This window comes from Mustela nigripes, chromosome 11 (genome assembly GCF_022355385.1).
Source record: "Mustela nigripes isolate SB6536 chromosome 11, MUSNIG.SB6536, whole genome shotgun sequence".
In the NCBI taxonomy this organism is placed as follows: domain Eukaryota; kingdom Metazoa; phylum Chordata; class Mammalia; order Carnivora; family Mustelidae; genus Mustela; species Mustela nigripes.
The window spans coordinates 6,302,714-6,321,903 of record NC_081567.1 but is presented as its reverse complement, the minus strand read 5'-3'; the positions used below and the strand labels follow the sequence as shown (position 1 = coordinate 6,321,903).

Below are 19,190 nucleotides of genomic sequence, written 5' to 3'. Positions count from 1 at the left end.
TTTGCATTGGGTGCTGAGGCTTTTCAGAGCCAAATTGTAGGCAATCTTTCGCCAGTACATAGGAGCTTACAGTGGGCCACTTGTAATCTCATTTTTATCTCTGGCTCCATTAATCCTTTCCCTACTTTTCAGTTGTTTTTCCAATTATTTTTTAAAGGTGAGACAGTATGTTGTGGTTAGAGCCCATAATCACACAACCCAGCGGCAGGAGCTGGTAGAACCTGACTGGTAATCACCGGGGGAGCAGACCACCTTGATGGGAGGGGATGAAAAATGCTTGTACTGCCCTCACAGTTCTTGTTATTGACTTCCAGATTCCATAATTAGTTATATAAATGGATATTTCCTGAAGCTAGGTTTGTCTGAACTTAGGAATTTGCATTCTGTCCTTAATTCCTTTGCCCATCCTTGGCCACCCGGCCCTAGTGGAAGCCTTGTCCCAAAATACTGGGAAAAGAACTTTTGACTTCCTGCCAAATGGTGATCACATCCCCACAGAGATGAATAAGTAGACTTATACAAAGTTTCTGCCTTCCAGGAACTTTCAGACCATTTGGAGATATCAGATACAAACATCGGACCAGTTATGTCTTTAAATTATTATAAATTGCTCCAAATTTCGAGAATGACAAACCTAAGCCTTGAGAGTAATGAAGTTGTTTCTCTAGAAGTGGATTTGTCATAAAGATAAATCCTGAAATAACCTGCCTTTGCCTCTTTCATGCTGCACCTTGATGTCTAACCAAAACAGAACCCAACTAGCCACATAGTTGCTAAAGCAGAAAGTAGGGGTTGACTCCCTGTGCTTTTGCACAACTTTTGGATAAATCATTAGTTTGTAATTTAAGTTTTAGTCCATAAAGATGTCATATGGAATTCTGACCTTACCTGGGACTTTGCATTCATAAATCAGGATATTAATTGTACTCATTTAAATAGATTAATTTTTTTAAAGATTTTATTTATTTATTTGACAGACAGAGATGACAAGTAGTCAGAGAGGCAGGCAGAGTGGAGGAAGCAGGCTCCCAGCGAAGCAGAGAGCCCAAAGCGGGACTCGATCCCAGGACCCTGGGATCAAGACCTGAGCCGAAGGCAGAGGCTTGAACCCACTGAGCCACCCAGGTGCCCCAAATAGATGAATTTTTAATATGAGTTTACCTACAATATATAACTTGGATAATTCTTCACTTGTTAAATAATGCAGATGATTTAATGTAAATGTTAAACCAATGTACAGAATTTTTCATTTCAGTTGTATGATTTGTTTTCTGAACATTGTTGAAGTATAAATGGATTTGAAACATGTAAAACATGATTATTGTATTTTTATTTATATTCTGTTCCTTGAAGCAAGGAAAAAACCTCCTAAAATCTTTTTCTATTAACTAGCTAGATTATTTTCTGCTTCTGACTTTTCTGACTATATAGGATGCAAAGGTTAAGCTATTTCCATGATACTTACATAAGTCTTTGGTATTTATGTTTTCAAACATACTATAATGAGGATACAGTCACATAATAGAGTCCAGTGGTCAAAATGATATCATCATAAAATATATTTTTAAAGATTTTATTTATTTATTTGATAGAGCTATCACAAGTAGGCAGAGAGGCAGGCAGAGAGAGAAGGGGAAGCAGGCTCCCTGCTAAGCAGACAGCTTGATGTGGGGCTCAATCCCAGGACTCCAAGACCATGACCTAAGCTGAAGGCAGAGGCTTAACCCACTGAGCCACCCAGGTGCCCCAATATCATCATTAATTTTTTTGTTTGTTTGTTTGACAGGCAGAGATCACAAGTAGGCGGAGAGGAAGGCAGAGAGAGAGGGAGGGAAGCAGGCTCCCCGCTGAGCAGAGAGCCGAAGCGGGCTGATCCCAGGACTCTGGGATCAAGGCAGAGGCTTTAACCTGCTGAGCCACCCAGGCGCCCCCATCATAAAATATTTTTATTTATTTTTTTTTTAAAGATTTTATTTATTTATCTGACAGACAGAGATCACAAGCAGGCAGAGAGGCAGGCAGAGAGAGAGGAGGAAGCAGGCTCCCTGCTGAGCAGAGAGCCCGATGCGGGGCTCGATCCCAGGACCCTGAGACCACGACCTGAGCCGAAGGCAGCGGCTTAACCCACTGAGCCATAAAATATTTTTAAATGAAGTTTTTAAATGATCAAAATTCCTGTTACAAACTCAAAGTTTAGTTTCAAATGCTTGGAGGCAGGATACCTATGGTGGAGCTCCATTCCTTCCACATTTTCCCCTGAAACACAACTCTGTTTCACATTGTCACACAAAATATTTACGTGTCCTAGTAATCTATTTGCACAAAATATTTAATTTTGGTACTGGTCAGAAAAGTTCATCTGATCTCTTCTTTGCAATTCTTGTGTATACAAGTCACTTGGGATCTTTTTAAAATACAGATTCTGGGGTGCCTGGGTGGTTCAGTCAGTTAAACCTCTGCCTTAGGCTCAGGTCATGATCCCCAGCGTCCTGGGATTAAGCCCCACACTTGGCTCCCTGCTCAGTGGAGACCCTTCTTCACCCTCTTTTCCCTGCTCTCTCTCTCTTTCAAATAAATAAAATCTTCTAAAAATAGAAAAAAAAATCAGATTCAGGAGGTCTGGAGCAAAGCTTAAATTGTGCAATTCTAATAGGCTTCCAGGAGGTTCCAGTGCTGTCTGTGGCCCACAGTTTGAGAAACAAAACCTCATACAGCCCTGTCACCTGTGGGTATGTGTACACCTTGGCTTGGTGCCACATCAGAAAATATTAAAAAACAAAACAACTTTCCTTGGAGGCACCTGGGTGGCTCAGTGGGTTAAAGCCTCTGCGTTAGGCTCAGGTCATGATCTCAGGGTCCTGGTGATGAAGTTCTAGAACCTAGGTGAGGTTCGGTGGGCTGAGGTCCGGAGCCGATGACCAAGAAAGAATTCTTGAGACATCTTTGGTGCAAAATGGTGGTTTATTAAAGCACGGGGACAGGACCCGTGGGCAGGAAGAGCTGCTGCCCCGGGTTGTGAGGGTCGGCATGTTATATACCTTGCGGTTGGGGGAAGGTGAGGGGAAGGGATGGGAGGTTTCAACAGAGTTTTCACATGTTAAGGAGGGCCTACAAGGTGTGGGGGGTTGGGGGGGAGGGCTTGCCCTTATGGCTTGATCAATGTCGTCTTTAGGTCAGGCATTAACATCAAGATAGTTGGGAGATTCTTGGTGGGGTATTCTGATCCTGCTATCATTTGCATTCCCTTCCACCTCAGCCTCCTCCAGTTTATGGTGGGAGGGAGACATTAGGGCTTCAGGAACCGAGAGTTATTTGCCTCTGGAAATTTGTGATATTGATAAGGTAACCTCCATGTTTAGGTCTCTAGGACATCTGTAGAGCAAGGGAGATTCCTGTTCTGCAGGATTGCGATCCCTGCAAGTTAACTATTTATCATTTTATGGCAGTCAGGGGTGCCTGAGGAATGCCACACATATGGAGGGGAGCAGGTGGAGAGGGGGTGCAAGGTGCCAGCTTTTGCTCTGTCCTCAGCCAGCTTCCTGCTCCCTCATCACTGGGATCGAGCCCCGCATCGGGCTCTCTGCTCAAGCGGGGAGTCTGCTTCCTCCTCTCTCTCTGCCTACTTGTGATCTCTGTCAAATAAATAAGTAAAAATCTTTTAAAAATAGAAATAAAAATAAATTTTAAAAAAACTTTCCTTGGAGGAGATGAAAATTAAGTCATCATGCTACCTAATTCCTGAAATAAACGCTTCATGGAAATTTTTCATGATTAAGGAAGAAAGTGAAGTTTCATTAGAAATTAACATTAAGGGGTGCCTGGGTGGCTGAGAACAGACTCTTGATTTCTGCTGAGGTCAACACAGGGGCACCTGGGTGGCTCAGTCGATTAAGTGTCTGACTTTGGCTCAGGTATTGATCCCAGGGTCCTGGGATCCAGCCCCATGGGTGGGGGAGGGCTCTCTGCTCATTGGGGAACCTACTTCTCCCTCTCCTGCTCCCCCTGCTTGTGTTCCCTCTTTGCCATGTTATGCCCCAATAATGGGCCCGTGATTAAAGGAGCGAGACTGATACAAAGCGAAGGTCAAGCAAAGCTTTATTTCGCGCCAAGCATCAAGAATCTAACTGAACGTCCGGGGTCGCACCTCTTATACGAGTGGGCGACCTTTCTCTGTTTCACAGTCTAGCTTTTAAGGGCAAAAACCATGCGGTCAGGGCCTGGCCACACACAGGTGACCAATGAGATTGTAACACACACAGGAAACTCCATAGTGATGCTAGGTGGCCAATCGAGTTACAATTTACCCTAGTAGACATTTGACCCAGCCTATTTCACCTTGATTAGGATTGGCGCCAAAAAGGGTTCCCAAAGGGTGGGGGCTCCTACTCCTTGGTAGCTAGGGAGACCATAAGCAACCCCCTACTGAACGGATGTCTCCACCTGGCCTGACCCACCTTTCTGCCTGGGCTTTTGTTACCTGAAGCTGGTTTCCAGGACTTGCTTTTAAGTGAATCCCCTGGGTGTAGGGAAGCAGGGACAGTTTAACTTTAATGAAAGCCTCTTGCTAAATAGGTCCTTACAGTCAAACGAATAAACAAAACCTTAGAAAAATTTATGTCTTCAGTCCCTATGGACATTTTAAGCTTTAATCTCCTAGGTGAAGTCTTTCACGGTACCCTCCCTCCCCATCAGCCATGGCTGACCATACATGCCAAAATATTGCATTTACCACCCTGTCCTGTAACGATCTAAGTGTCTGACTCTCTTAGGAGGCTGAGGATAGAGACTATGTTTACTCAGTCTTGTCATTTTAGTGTCAGACAGGAATCCTCGGTGTGTAGCAGGTACCCTACAAACCTTTCCTGTATCAACAAGTACCACGTGGACGGACGCTGGTTTACCACTCACTGTACAGGTGGATTTTTAATCTTCTACATCAAAACTTATGTAAGGGCAAAACTTATGTAAGGGCCTATTCAGCCAGAGCAGCCCCACCCCGGTTGAACTGCCATTTTGCTGTAAAGCTTAAATTGACCTTGCTCCCCACAAGGGAACTTATTTAAAAGCAAGTCCTGGAAACTAGTCCCATGTAACAAAGTCCAAGTACAAGGGTGGGTCAGGCCAGGTGGAGGTATTCAATCAGTGGGGGCGCATACTGTCTCCTAGCTACCAAGGAGTATGGGCCCCCGCCCTTTGGGAGCCTTTTGGCACCAATCCTAACCAAGGTGGGATAGGCTGGTTCAAATGTTTACTAGGGTAAATTGTAATTCAATTGGTCGCCTAGCATCACTGTGGAGTTTCCTCTGTGTGGCCAGGTCCGACCACATGGCCTTTGCTCTATAAGTTAGTCTGGAAAGCAGGGAGGGGTCGTCCTCTCTGGAGGGGCAGCCCCGACCTGTCTGTTTGACTGTCGGTCTGATTTCTGATGCTTGGCGCGAAATAAAGCTTTGCTTGACCTTCGCTTTGTATCAGTCTTGCTCCTTTAATCACGGGCCCATTATTGGGGGACCCAATTTGGGGGGACCCAACACTTACAAAACTTTCTTCACAGACAACGTGTTTAAAAATAACATTCGATGGGGCACCTGGGTGGCTCAGTGGGTTAAAGCCTCTGCCTTCGGCTCAGGTCATGATCTCAGGATTCTGGGATGGAGCCCCGCATCAGGCTGTCTGCTCAGTGGGGAGCCTGCTTCCACCTCCACTCTCTCTGCCTGCCTCTCTGCCTACTTGTGATCTCTGTCAAATAAATAAATAAAATCTTTAAAAAATAAAAATAAAAATAACATTCGAGCTGTAAAATAAGAGTATCACTTAGTTCTATTGAGCTCAGCGACTGCAAACTCCTCCAGGAGGGTACACACACAAAGTACCTGTGGAAGGGGCTGAAGGGCACACCATAGAGATGGACCTCACTCCTCCCGGGCGCCTAGAGAGGCCCAGGAAATGCCGGGGAGGGAGGGCACAGCCGGAAGTTGCTGACGCACTTCCGGGCTCTTTTTTTAGTACTTTTTGTCACCGGGCGAGGCGGGTTCTGGGTGGAATACCTGCGGGTGGGAGGAGTATCGGAGTGGGCCGGGCAGAGTAGGGCCCTGCTGGGGACCGGTTAATCGGAAGCTGCTGTTCTGGGGAAGGCCGATGAGTTCCGGGGCTTTTTGTAGGGTTTGCTGTCTTTGTCACCTGAAGGCAGAACTCCGGGAAAGTCAAGCGCGCGCCAGAGGACGATGAGCTCGAGCTTGACCACGAGTCAAGTCACTGACGCTGAGGCAGGAGCCTGGATGGCAGCTGCGAGGTCGAGGGTGGGCGCGCCGTCTCTGCGTGATGGACTTCTGATAGTGAAAGTGGAGGAAGACTCTCCCGAAGGTCAGGAGCCCGACCCGTCCGGGGACTGTCAGGATCCGGAAAAGTCGCGACAGCGTTTTCGGCGGTTCCGTTACCAGGAGGTGGCTGGACCCGAAGAGGCGCTGAACCGGCTTCGGGAACTTTGTCGCCGGTGGCTGAGACCCGAGATGCACTCAAAGGAGCAGATCCTGGAGCTGCTGGTGCTGGAGCAGTTCCTGAGCATCCTGCCCCAGGAGCTCCAGGCCTGGGTGCGGAGGTACTGCCCGCAGAGCGGGGAGAAGGCTGCGGCGGCGGTGCGCGCTTTTCAGAGAGCGCTGGATGGGGCTTCACCCCAGGTGAGGAGTCAAAGTGTTCTGGTGGCCGGGATGCTGAGTTTCAGACCTTCTTTCCTAACTATGCTTTGTCCTAACTTCAGGGTGTGCATGGAAATTTCTTTTCGTAAGGAAACCGTGACAGGTATAAACCTATCCAGGAAATGATATCAGTTATCGACCTCTGAGCACAAAATCAACGTGGGGGCATTGTTTACCCATTGGAAGACACCCTCCAGTCTAACTAGATTATTTGGGGGAAGAAAGATGTCAGATGGAACGTGCCTTGATGTCGTTAACTACTTAGGCTAGAGCAGCAGTTCTCCACCACTTTGTTTTACTTTTTAGAAGTTTAGCGACAGCCCCCCCCACCCCCGACAGTTGATAATGGTACTGGGCAGAGGGGAGATGGGGAATTAAGTGATTATATCTATGTGATGAAGCCTCCATAAAAAGTCCGAACAGTATTGATGAGGGAGCAGGAGACTGGCTGAAGACAAAGCAAAAGCTGGCACTTTGCAGCCCCCTCTCCACCTGCTCCCCTCGGTAATGTGTGTGACATTCCTCAGGCACCCCTGACGGCCATAAACGAGAAACAAATAGTTAACTTGCAGAGATCACATCCTGCAAGACAGAGTTTCCCTTGGCTTACAAATGTCCTAGAGATCGACAAAGAAGTTACCTTATCAAAAGCACAATTTCCAGACGCAAATAACTCAGTTCCTCAAGCCCTAATGTCTCCCTCCCCACCGTAAACAAAACTGAAGGAGGCTGAGGTAGAAGGGAATGTAAATGTAGTTAAATCTCTTCTAATAACAAAGATGATTGATACAGGATTGTGACATCCCACCAAAAATCTCCTAACTATCTTGATGTTAATGTCTGCCCGAAAGACAACATTGATCATTGATCAAGCCGCAGGGGCAAGGCCTCCAATATCCTGGCACCTTGTAGGCCCTCTTTAGCATATGAAAACTCCATTGAAACCAGTAACCTGCCATCCCTCACCACCCGGGGCAGCTGCAGCTCTTCCTGCCCACGGGTCCTGTCCCATGCTTTAATAAACCACCATTTTGCACCAAAGATGTCTCAAGAATTCTTTCTTGGTCATCGGCTCTGGACCTCAGCCCACCGTACCTCACCTATGTTCTAGAACTTCATCAGTATGAGATTCAGAGAGCTTCCTATGGGTGAACACATCCATGTACCCAGAGGGTCACAAACCCCAACTCTCTGGACCCTCCCAGACCTCACTATGTATCTTTTCATTTGGCTGTTCATCTGTATCCTTTATTATATCTTTTTGTAATAAACTGGTAAACTTAAGTGTTTCCCTAAGTACTGTGAGCTTTTCAAGCAAAGAGTCAAATTGGTAGAGGGAGATCTTGGGAATCCCTGATTTATGGTCAAGTCAGAAATAGTGGGTAACCTGGAGACCTGCTGCTTCCAAAGTTGAGAGGAGAGAATATAGTCTTGTGGGACCCCGCCTTTAACCTGTGGGATCTGAGTTTATATCCAGATAGATAATACCAGAATTGAGTTAAACTTTAGGATACCCAGCTTGTATTACAGAATTCCCGGATATATGAGAACCCCTACATCTGGTGTCAGAAGTGAAGGGGTGTTGGGGTGAAAGTATTCAGAGTACTGAGAGTAGAAGAGACATACAGGAAGGAGTATGATTTTCATTTACAAGGAAGCCGAGGCAAGGGTCAGGAGAAAACAAGTTTTATTGTACTCAGATCTTAGAAACAGGAGGTACAGCATGACATTCAGAGCTTCTTGGGAAGGACAGCACGGGTGGTGAGGAGGCAGAACACTGGAGCAAGGGGAAGGTTTAGGCCAGAGCCTATCTGTCTATACTGAGGTTTCTCAAGGAAAGACAAGGCAGGGTAGGGGAACACTTTAGAATTGGTTGGTTTGAATAATTTTAACAGGCTCTAACCTATAGGGCTGGTCTGTAGTTCGCCTGATACCTGCTTCTAGGGTGATGAAGGTAAAGGAGTGTTACCTCCTAGGGTATACAGGCCAGGTAGAGGAGGTATGGCTTGAGATTAAGTAGCATTGGCTAAGTCTTTTTTTCTTTTAAGGTGTTTTTTGTTTTGTTTATGGACAGAGAGAGAGAGATCACAAACAGGCTGAAAGGCAGGCAGAGAGAGAGGAGGAAGCAGGCTCCCTGCTGAGCAGAGAGCCCGATGAGGGGCTCGATCCCAGGACCCGGAGATCATGACCTGAGCTGAAGGCAGAGGCTTAACCCACTGAGCCACCCAGAGGCCCCTGGCTGAGCCTTTTGCTCAAAGAATTGACTAGCCCTGGGAAGGGCAGTCTCCCTAGCCAGAAAAAAAAAAAAAAAAAAAAGAAAAAGGAAATAAAATTTAAAGCTATCAAAACAACACACAGAAAATTTAAAAATATATTTCTTTTTTCTGTTGTTTAGTGAGAGATCCTTGGAGTCAATTTGTGACCCATCACTGAAGCCTGGACTGATATCTCCCCACAACAGTGTTGGAACCTTCCCTTTCTAAGAACTGCGGTTTTACCCTCTGAGAATGGTCAACTTAGATTTAAATAAGCTAGCACAAAAGATCATCTTGCTGGTTAATTATCTTATAGGGCAATGGTCCTGGGAAGGGAAAGTAAATGTCGTTGAACAGCTGCTGTCAGTGAGCTGCCCTCATCTTCTTAAATTATTTGTATGCATTTCACACATGAGGTGAGCAAGCCTCGGAGTCAGCACTGGAATTTGGGACTTCCTGGTTGCCTGTATATTTTTAATCCATATCAGATTTCCATTTTGATTAATCACAGTGATGTAACTCAAATGAATATTTTGCTCTTTCTCCACATTATTGTAAACAGTCCACAGAAAGGCTTTTCAGGATTGCAGGAGAATTTCAGCCTCTTTCTTACTTTGAAACTCCAGTCAGTCCAAGACTCGCTGGAAAAGACTCAACAGTCCTGGTTGTTACTTGATTCCCAGGGCTTCCTGCTCAGTGTGTGCAGACTACTCTGGAGTCCGGCTTCATCCGGAGATGAGTGGTCACTTACACTGTCCTGGAACAGCAGGCGCTGAGTGGAGGTCTCGTGTCATTTCAGGAGTTGGTGATGGTTGACAATGTGGCTGTGTCTCTAACTTGGGAGGCGTGGGACCACCTGGACCCAGCTCAGAGGAACTTCTGCCGGGAGAACGCCCTGAAGGACTGCAGAAACACGGTCTCTCCGAGTAAGTGCTGACTTCGTTTCAAGCTGTGCGTGATTTGTGGAGGGCCGGTCACACAGACAGGTTGAGAGCTATTGTCTCTTTTGTGACCCAACAGGACCTTGCTGTTCTATATTGTTAGGTGCTAGATTCAGCTTTTTCTTGCTTTGCTTTGCTTTGCGTTGCTTTGCTTTCTTTCTTTCTTTCTTTCTTTTTGTTGTTTGTTTTTAAAGATTTTATTTATTGGGCAGGCAGAGAGGAGGAAGCAGGCTCCCTGCTGAGCAGAGAGCCCAATGGGGGCCTCAATCCCAGAACCGTAGGATCAAGACCCGAGTTGAGGGACACCTGGGTGGCTCAGTTGGTTAAGTGGCAGCCTTCGGCTCAGGTCATGATCCCAGCGTCTTGGGATCGAGTCCCACATTGGGCTCCTTGCTTGGCAGGAAGCCTGCTTCTCCCTCTGCCTCTGCCTGCCATTCTGTCTGCCTGTGCTTGCTCTCGCTTCTCTCTCTATGACAAATAAATAAATAAAATCTTTTAAAAAAAAAAAAAGACCTGAGTTGAAGGCAGAGGCTTTAACCTACTGAGCCACCCAGGCACCCCTATTTTCATTTGTTTTAAATAAAATACATAGAAAAATACAAAAAATATAATGGGCATCTGTGTATCTACCACCCAGGTTTAACAAATTTAATATTTAAATATGTTAATATATTCCTGTATGATTCATTTGCACCTTGCCTTTTTTATTTATTTTTTGGCCTACATTACATTTCTGGTATTTATCCATGTCAACACATGTAGCTCTCATTCATTCTTTTTTTTTTTTTTAAGATTTTATTTATTTATTTATTTATTTATTTGTCAGAGAGAGAGAGAGCGCGCGTGCACGAAGCATGCACATAAGCGGGCAGAGGGGCAGGCAGAGGCGGAGAGAGAAGCAGCCTCTCTGCAGAGCAAGGAGCCTGATGCGGGACTCGATCCCAGGACCCTGGGATTGTGACCTGAGCCAAAGGCAGCAACCTAACCGACTGAGCTACCCAGGCATCCCTTATTCATTCATTTTAACACTGGTATATTTCATTGTATGAATAGTCCAGAATTCATTTATCCACTGTCCTATCAATGGACATCAAAGCTTCTAATTTTTCACCATTACAAATAGCATTACATCAAACATTGAATCATTCCATGTTCATTTATAGGAATACCTAAAGAGAATAGACTTAGGCATGTTTGCCCATTTTGCTGTTCAGAAGGACTGTAACCAGTTTGGGCTCTTACCAGCAATATGTGAAAATTCTTTCTCTGCATCCTTGTCAACATTTGGGGTTCAGCTGATGGCATGATGTCGTGACGCAGTAGCTCACTGTGCCTTTTGAAATATTCCATCACACATCTGCTCTGAACCTGCAGTGGCTCTCTATTTCACAGAGTAAAAGCCTAATGCAACAAGGCCCTGTCACCCTGCCCACCCCTCTCCGACTGTGCCCCTCACTCACTATGCTTCAACCCCACTGACCTTCTGCTCCTGGAACATGGTGGGCGTACTGTATCCTGTTGCTTCTCTGTTTGATACCTCCCCTTGGAATAATCTTCCTCCACTTCTCCACTAAGCAGACTCCTTGTTTCAAGTCTTTGCTCAGATCTCCGTCTTCAGTGAGGCCTGACCTGACCATCGTGTTTTGATACCACAGTTTGCCTTCCATCGTCTCCTTCTCCCATGTTGCTGACCGAACCCTTACCTTCCTCAACTTGGTCCACAGCATTCATCATCCTCTGACTTCTTAGAGAATATCTTTTATGCTCATTTTGTTGTCTGACCGCCCCTTCTAGACTGTAAACTCCACAAGGGAGGGGGGATTTTGTCTGCTTGGTTCTAGCATATCCCAAGCACTTGGAATAGTGGTTGGCATATAGTAGGTGCTCAATAAATACTAGGTGGATTAAAGAACGAATGGTATCTTATTATTTTAACTTGCATTTTCCTGTTTCTTAATGGCTTAAATATCTTTCCAGATTTTTATTTTGGACTTTCTACGAATTGCCTATTTACATCCTATCTCCCTTCCTTTCCTGTGTTACTATTTTTTAATTGTTTTTTGGCAGTTCTTTGTATTTTTTATATTAACTCTTTGTTGTTTTACTGGTTATATAAGTGGCTTTTCACAATGACATCTCTAGTTATGTAGAATTTAAAAATTTTAATATCTGGTTGACTTGTACATGCAGGGGTTAGGGGCACCAGCCCCTTCCCCCCACAGCCAGAAATCCACATATAACTTTTAACTCCCCAAAAACTTACTCATAGTCTACCATTGACTGGAAGCCTTATGGGTAACATAAACTGTCAATTAACACATATTTTATATGTTATGTGTAATACATACTATATTGTTACTTTAATTTTTTTAAAGATTTTATTTTTACTTATTTGACAGATCACAAGTAGGCAGAGAGACAGACAGAGAGAGATGAGGAGAAGCAGGCTCCCTGCTGAGCAGAGAGCCCGATGTGGGACTTGATCCCAGGCCCCTGGGATCATGACCTGAGCCAAAGGCAGAGGCTTAACCCACTGAGCCACCCAGGCGCCCTATATTGTTACTTTAAAGTGGGCTAGAAAAAAGGAAGTGTTCTTAAGAAAATCATAAGGAAGAGAAAAGACCCTTACAGTACTGTATTGTCTTTTTTTTTTTTTTTTTTGTCTTCGGTATTGTACCATCTTTACCAACAAATCCACACATGAGTGGGCCTATACAGTTCAAACCCTTGTTTGAGGGTCAACTACTGTCGGATTTTTAATCTTTTGTTATGTGGTTTGTGTTTTTCCAATCTTAGGAAAATACCAGGGGTGCCTGGGTGGCTCAGTTGTTAAGCGTCCGCCTGCCTGGGATCAAGTCCCACATCGATCTCCCTGCTCAGGGGAGAGTCTGCTTTCCCTCTCCCTCTGCCTGCTGCTCTGCCTACTTGTGCTCCATCTCTCTGTCAAATAATTAAATAAAACCTTTTTTTAAGGAGCGCCTGGGTGGCTTAGTGGGTTAAAGCCTCTGCCTTTGGCTCAGGTCATGATCTCAGGGTTGTGGGATCGAACCCCGCATTGGGCTCTCTGCTCAGCAGGGAGCCTGCTTCCTCCTCTCTCTCTCTCTCTGCCTACTTGTAATCTCTCTCTGTCAAATAAATAAATAAAATCTTTAAAAAATATATTTTTTAAAGATTTTATTTATTTATTTGACGAAGAGAAACACAATGAGAGAGGGAACAGAAGCAGGGGGAGTAGGAGAGGGAGCCTGATGTGGGCCTCAATTCCAGGACCCTGGGATCATGACCTGAGCTGAAGGCAGACGCTTAACAACTGACCCCCCCAGGTACCCCCAAACATAAGAATTCTGACTGAAAACTCTGTTTTGGGGTAGGATTGTGACCTGGTAGTCTTCGATATAGGGTCAGTCGTCTGGTGCTGTGCAGTTTTTTTGTTTTTTATTTTTGAGTACAGTTGGCACACAAATATGACACTAGTTTCAGGTGTAGAGCATAGTGATTTGACAAGTTGATACATTATGCTCTGTTCACAATGTAGCTACCATCTGTCCCATTACATTAGATCCTATTACAATATTGTCGACAGTCTTTCTCATGCTGTGCCTTTTATTCTGGTGACTTCCTCCCTAACTGGAAGCCTGTATCTCCCTCTCCCCTTCACCCATTTTGCTAAGTGCCCCTACCCTCTCCCTCCTGGCAACCATCAGTTTGTTCTCTATGTTTACAGGTCTGATTCTGCTTTTTGTTTGTTTATTTTTCTTCTTTAGATTTTACTTAGGAGTGGAATCATATGGTATTTGTCTTTCTCAGTCTGACTCATTTCATTTATGTATTTGTTTGTTTTTAATTTATTAAGTTGTTGGGGTTTTCTTTTTTTTTTTTTAATAAAGATTTTATTTATTTATTTGACAGAGAGATCACAAGTAGGCAGAGAGGCAGGCAGAGAGAGAGGAGGAAGCAGGCTGCCTGCTGAGCAGAGAGCCCGATGTGGGACTCGATCCCAAGACCCTGAGATCATGACCTGAGCCGAAGGCAGCGGCTTAACCCACTGAGCCACCCAGGCGCCCCTGTTGGGGTTTTCTTAAAAGTAAACTCTTTGCCCAGCATGGGTCTTGAACTCACAACCCTGAGATCAAAACGCTGAGTCAAAAAATCAACAGTTGGATGCTTAACCGACTGAGCCACCCAGGTGTCCCCAAAGCTTTTTTCCTTTCTTTCTTTCTTTCTTTTTTTTTTTTTTAAGATTTTATTTTTAAGTAATTTGTACACCCAGCCTGGGGCTCAAACCCACAACCCTGATATCAAGAGTCACATGTTCCACCAAATAAGCCAGCTAAGTACCCTCTGCAAAAGCTTTTTTTTATTTTACATAATCCCAATAGCTTATTTTTGCTCTTGTTTCCCTTGCCTCGGGAGCCATGTGTAGAGAACAGCCAATTCAGAGAAATTGCTGCTGATACTCTCTTCTAGGATCTTTATGGTGTCAGATCTCACATTTAGGTCTTTAATTTTGTATTTATTTTTGTTTACAGTGTTAGAAAGTGGTCCAGCTTCAGTCATTTATGTGTAGCTGTCTGGTTTTGGCAGTATGGTTTATTAAAGAGACTGCCTTTTCCGCATTGTATATTCCTGCTTCGTTTGTCATCAAGTAATTGACCACACAAGTGTGGGTTTATTTCTGGGCGCTTTATTCTGTTTCTGTGCCAGTACCATGCTATTTTGATTACTACAGATGTGTAGTATATCTTAAAATCTGATGTTGTTATTTGTTCTTTCTCAGCATTGCTTTGGCTGTCGGGTGCTGTTTTATTTGGGAATTCCCATATTTCAGGCCTGGGCTGGCAAGTTTTACCACAGAGGGATTTATTCAACTAATATTTTGAATGTCTGCAGTAAGCCAGGTGCTGTTCTAGGTATTGGGGACATAAGAGGGAATAAAACCAGTCACATCCCTTCCCTTTCTGCCTGGAGGATGTCCGCTTTGGAGCTCCAGGATTGGGGCAGGAGCAGCCGACAGTGCGCTAAGGTTCTCCCAATTGCGTGTCCTTTTTCACTTGATTCTCCTGATCGGCAAGTGGTCCCCACCCTCTGTTCTCAGTCGTGCCTGACGTCCCCAACTCAGAATTTATCTGATTCAGTCTCCCTGGAGTGTAAACTTCAGATATTCTGGATTGGGTGGCTGGACTGCTCCCCTGTAAACTTTGAGTCAGTCCAAGATCTGTGTCCCACGCGGACCATGCCTCCAGACATTGGAGGCACGTGGTGTGTCTGTTACGATAACTCATCACATGAGTAGAATTTCCCTTGTTAAACCATCCATCCATTCATCCATCCATTCAGGCCTGTCCTGTCCTTCTTGACAATCTTTCCAGATGTGCCTCTGTTATGACACTGACTCCTGTAACAGTGAAATGGGCAGGGGAAAGAGATGGGTTGTGGGTGTCGGCGCAGGTATAAAAGGAAAGGAATGGGGTTTATACTGGTAAATATGAGCCCATCTGGCAGATGGATTAAAATAATTTAACTTGGGGAGTGGCTCATGGAGAATATGAAAAGGGTTTTGAGGGGGGTATTTTACTGCAGCTGCTTATACGTGTCACTCCTGTGCAGGGAAGACATGTCAGCCATTTTTCCTTTCTTTTTCACGTTTCAGGTTTGGAAACCAGAACTGAGAACAAAGAATTTATTCCAAAGCAAGAAGTTTTAGAAGAAGTAGAGCCAAAGGGGCAGCTACAAGAAGGGTTCCACAGGAAGGGTCCCCCGTTTTCTAGGTATGGTGATACCCATGAGAACAGGGTAGAAAATCTGAAACTTGAAAATTCTCCTGAAGAGGAAGGACTCTCCAGCACCATAGATCTCAAGAATGGTTCCACAGAAGAGGGAGACTCCAAAAATAATGAATTTGCCAACAGTGCCCTGACTTCAAACTTTGTTCCTTGTCCACACATCCAGACAGCGGAGAGGCCCATTAATGGGAACGAACAGGGGGACAGTTGGAAAGAATGTCGAGACCTGGTAAAACGTCAGAGGGCGAAACCTCAGGGCTCTGTCGCCATTGAGGGACATTCCCGCAGGGCACGTCTTTCTGAAACCCAGCGGCAGTTCCGTGAAGAAAAGCCTTACAGATGTGACCACTGTGAGAAGGGTTTCAAACAGCGTTCTGACCTTTTTAAACACCAGCGAATCCACACGGGGGAGAAACCCTACGAGTGCCAGGAATGCGGGAAGAGCTTCAGCCAGAGTGCCGCCCTGATTAAACACCAGAGGACACACACGGGTGAGAAGCCCTACACCTGCCCCAAATGTGGGGATAGCTTCAGACAGAGCTCCCACCTCAACCGGCACCAGAGAATCCACGTGGGAGAGAAACACTTCAAGTGTAACGAATGTGGGGAAACCTGCCGCACTTCCAACCGTTTCAGACACCAGAGGATTCATAAGGGGGAGAGACCCTATACGTGTGAAGAGTGTGAGAAGAGCTTCAAACGGTGCTCAGACCTCTCTAAACATCAGAGAGTCCACACTGGCGAGAAGCCGTACGCGTGTTCGGTGTGTGGGAAACGCTTCAGTCAGAGCGCAACCCTCATTACACACCAGAGGACCCACACTGGAGAAAAGCCTTATAAATGTCTTGAATGTGGGGAGAGCTTTAGACAGAGTCCACACCTGATCCGACACCAAAGGATCCACAGAAATAAAGTCCCACTGTTCTGACATGGCTCCTGCCTGGCTGTTTTGGTTGGTTGGTTGGTTGGTTGGTTGGTTGATTGGTTCCTTCCATTGCCCTGAAACTACATTCTTTGGCATTTGGAGTATTTCAGTCAGTTGTGGGTCATGTTTCCACAGGCATCGCAGTTAAGACAGATCAGTGAGTGTGACTTGAGTCTCAGTACCTACTCAGAACATCACAGTGAAGCAGGAATGTGGAAGTGGGGAGCCCTTCCACAGGATGGTCCCAGGAAAGGGCCTTCTTTTTTTTTTTTTTTTTTTTTTTTTAAAGATTTTATTTTATTCATTTGACAGAGAGAGATCACAAGTAGGCAGAAAGGCAGAGAGAGAGAGGAGGAAGCAGGCTCCCCGCTGAGCAGAGAGCCCGATGCGGGACTCAATCCCAGGACCCTGGGATCATGACCTGAGCCGAAGGCAGCGGCTTAACCCACTGAGCCACCCAGGCGCCCCAAGGGCCTTCTGACATACGATAGTCCTGTCCTCTTCCCTCTTCTTCCCGCTTTCAGACCCAAACCTTGCCTGCTCCACTTATTTCCCCGAGAAATATTTTAGTTGCTTAGAACGGTCTTTCCACCTCGATGGTGGACGGGGATTTCAAATACGACAATCCAAAACACGTGTAAAGTTCGGTGCGAACAAGAGGCATTCTATATTTTTTGCGCTTTTTTTTTTCAAGATTTTATTTATTTATTTGACAGAGATCACAAGTAGGCAGAGAGGCAGGCAGATAGGAGGAAGCCAGCACCCCACTGAGCAGAGAGCCTGATCCAGGGCTCAATCCCAGGACCCTGGGATCATGACCTGAGCCGAAGCAGAGGCTTTAATCCACTGAGCCATCCATGCGCCCCTATTTTTTGCTTTTTATTTATTTATTTATTCAAAGATTTTATTTATCTATTTGACAGCGATCACCAGTAGGCAGAGAGGCAGACAGAGAGAGAGAGAGAGAGAGAGAGAGGGAAGCAGGCCCCCTGCTGAGCAGAGAGCCCGATGCGGGACTCGATCCCTGGATTCCGGGATCATGACCTGAGCCAAAGGCAGAGGCTTAACCCACTGAGCCACCCAGGCGCCCCTATTTTTTGCTTTTTAAAATACTAACTTTGCAGAGTCTCTTTCTTCCCCATTCTAGGAGTTGTTTTATAACTCATGTTGATTCCTTTTTAAGTAGAAGCGAAGGAAAGCCCCACTGAAACACACCCACTAGTTCCCGTCACTGCATCATTTTCAAAGCTTGTTAAGGGCACTCTGTTCAAAAACTTGGTTTTTGATGGAAGTCCTCCCTAAACATTTTAAGTAAGCTTTGTGGGGGGGGGAGGGGAGCTTTTGTGATACCACATACCCTAAAGGACATTTTTTTCTATCAAAGGCCTCTTAACATATGGGATGTAAGGAAATGCTCTGGAGCATCTCCTTGGAGGTGTCCCGCAAAAGGACACCAAAGGCAGAAGGTTCTTCAGCTCTTCCTTGTTTTGCTACCAGCATTAACACTGGCATCCTATAATATTCTGTTCATAAAGTGCATCCCCAGACATTTTTCCATTTGAGTAAGTAGGGACTCCCAACATTCCCAGGTGGAGAGGATGAAATGAAAGCTCTCAGCTGATGCTTTGGGACTTCGGTGAGGGGGGGCACCTGGGTGGTTGAGTCCATTAAGGGCCCCCATCTCGATCTCAGCCCGTCTCTTGATCTAAGGGTCATGAGTTCGAGCCTTGCACTGGGCTCCAAGCTAGGTGTGGAGCCTACTTAAAAAAGAGGTCAGGTGGGCGCCTGGGTGGCTCAGTGGGTTAAGCCGCTGCCTTCGGCTCAGGTCATGATCTCAGGGTCCTGGGATCGAGTCCCACATCGGGCTCTCTGCTCAGCAGGGAGCCTGCTTCCTTCTCTCTCTCTCTCTGCCTGCCTCTCAGTGTACTTGTAATTTCTCTCTGTCAAATAAATAAATAAAATCTTAAAAAAAAAAAAAAAAAAAAAGAGGTCAGGTGATGTGACTGCTTGGCCAGTAATCTGACCAGGACCCTGAGATCGTGATCTGAACTGAAGGCAGACGCTTAATCAACTGACCCACCTAGGTGCCCCTATTATGGAGAATTTTTGACACATGCACAAGCATATTCTGAAGATCCTAATCGAACTGAAGACAAAAGCTTAACCATCTGAGCCACCCAGGTGCCGCCTGTTTTTGTTTTTAATCAAGGGAATATAAGGAGATTATTGGATATTTGGGAAAATAACAAGAAAAGAAATTACCCATAATCTACCACCCTGATCACCCATTACTGGCATTTTGTCATTTTCCTTCTCATTTTTTTCTCTGCTTACCTCTCATGTAATGAAAATCATAGTGTTTCTATTTTACATCTTCTAAATATTCTGTCTTAAGTATTTTACGTGGGTGTCATAACCTTTACACTTAATGGCTGCATGCATCATTTTACATCAAATGGACATAATGATGGAGCCATTCTCCTTTTATTGGACATTTCAGGCGTTTCTCCTCATTGTTGCAAGCAGTGCTGTAGTGAAGGCCCATGTGATTTTAACGTGATTTGCCTTGTTCTTTAAAATCGAAGGCTAGGGGC

General features: G+C 45.3%; 1 protein-coding gene across 1 annotated transcript; it reads left to right on the top strand.

Annotated features, from left to right (window-relative positions):
* The first annotated feature begins 6,019 nt into the window (after positions 1–6,019).
* Positions 6,020–9,884, top strand: ZNF394 (zinc finger protein 394). Its single transcript, XM_059414479.1, has 2 exons — positions 6,020–6,674; positions 9,747–9,884. Exons 1-2 carry the CDS (start codon positions 6,222–6,224, stop codon positions 9,882–9,884), a joined length of 591 nt encoding a protein of 196 aa, XP_059270462.1. The 5' UTR covers positions 6,020–6,221.
* The last annotated feature ends 9,306 nt before the right edge of the window (positions 9,885–19,190 follow it).

Coding starts and splice junctions, on each gene's coding strand:
- ZNF394 (XM_059414479.1), top strand. CDS start 6,222: ATGAGCTCGAGCTTGACCACGAGTCAAGTCACTGACGCTGAGGCAGGA. Junction 6,675..9,746: donor TGGATGGGGCTTCACCCCAG/GTGAGGAGTCAA, acceptor GTGTCATTTCAG/GAGTTGGTGATGGTTGACAA.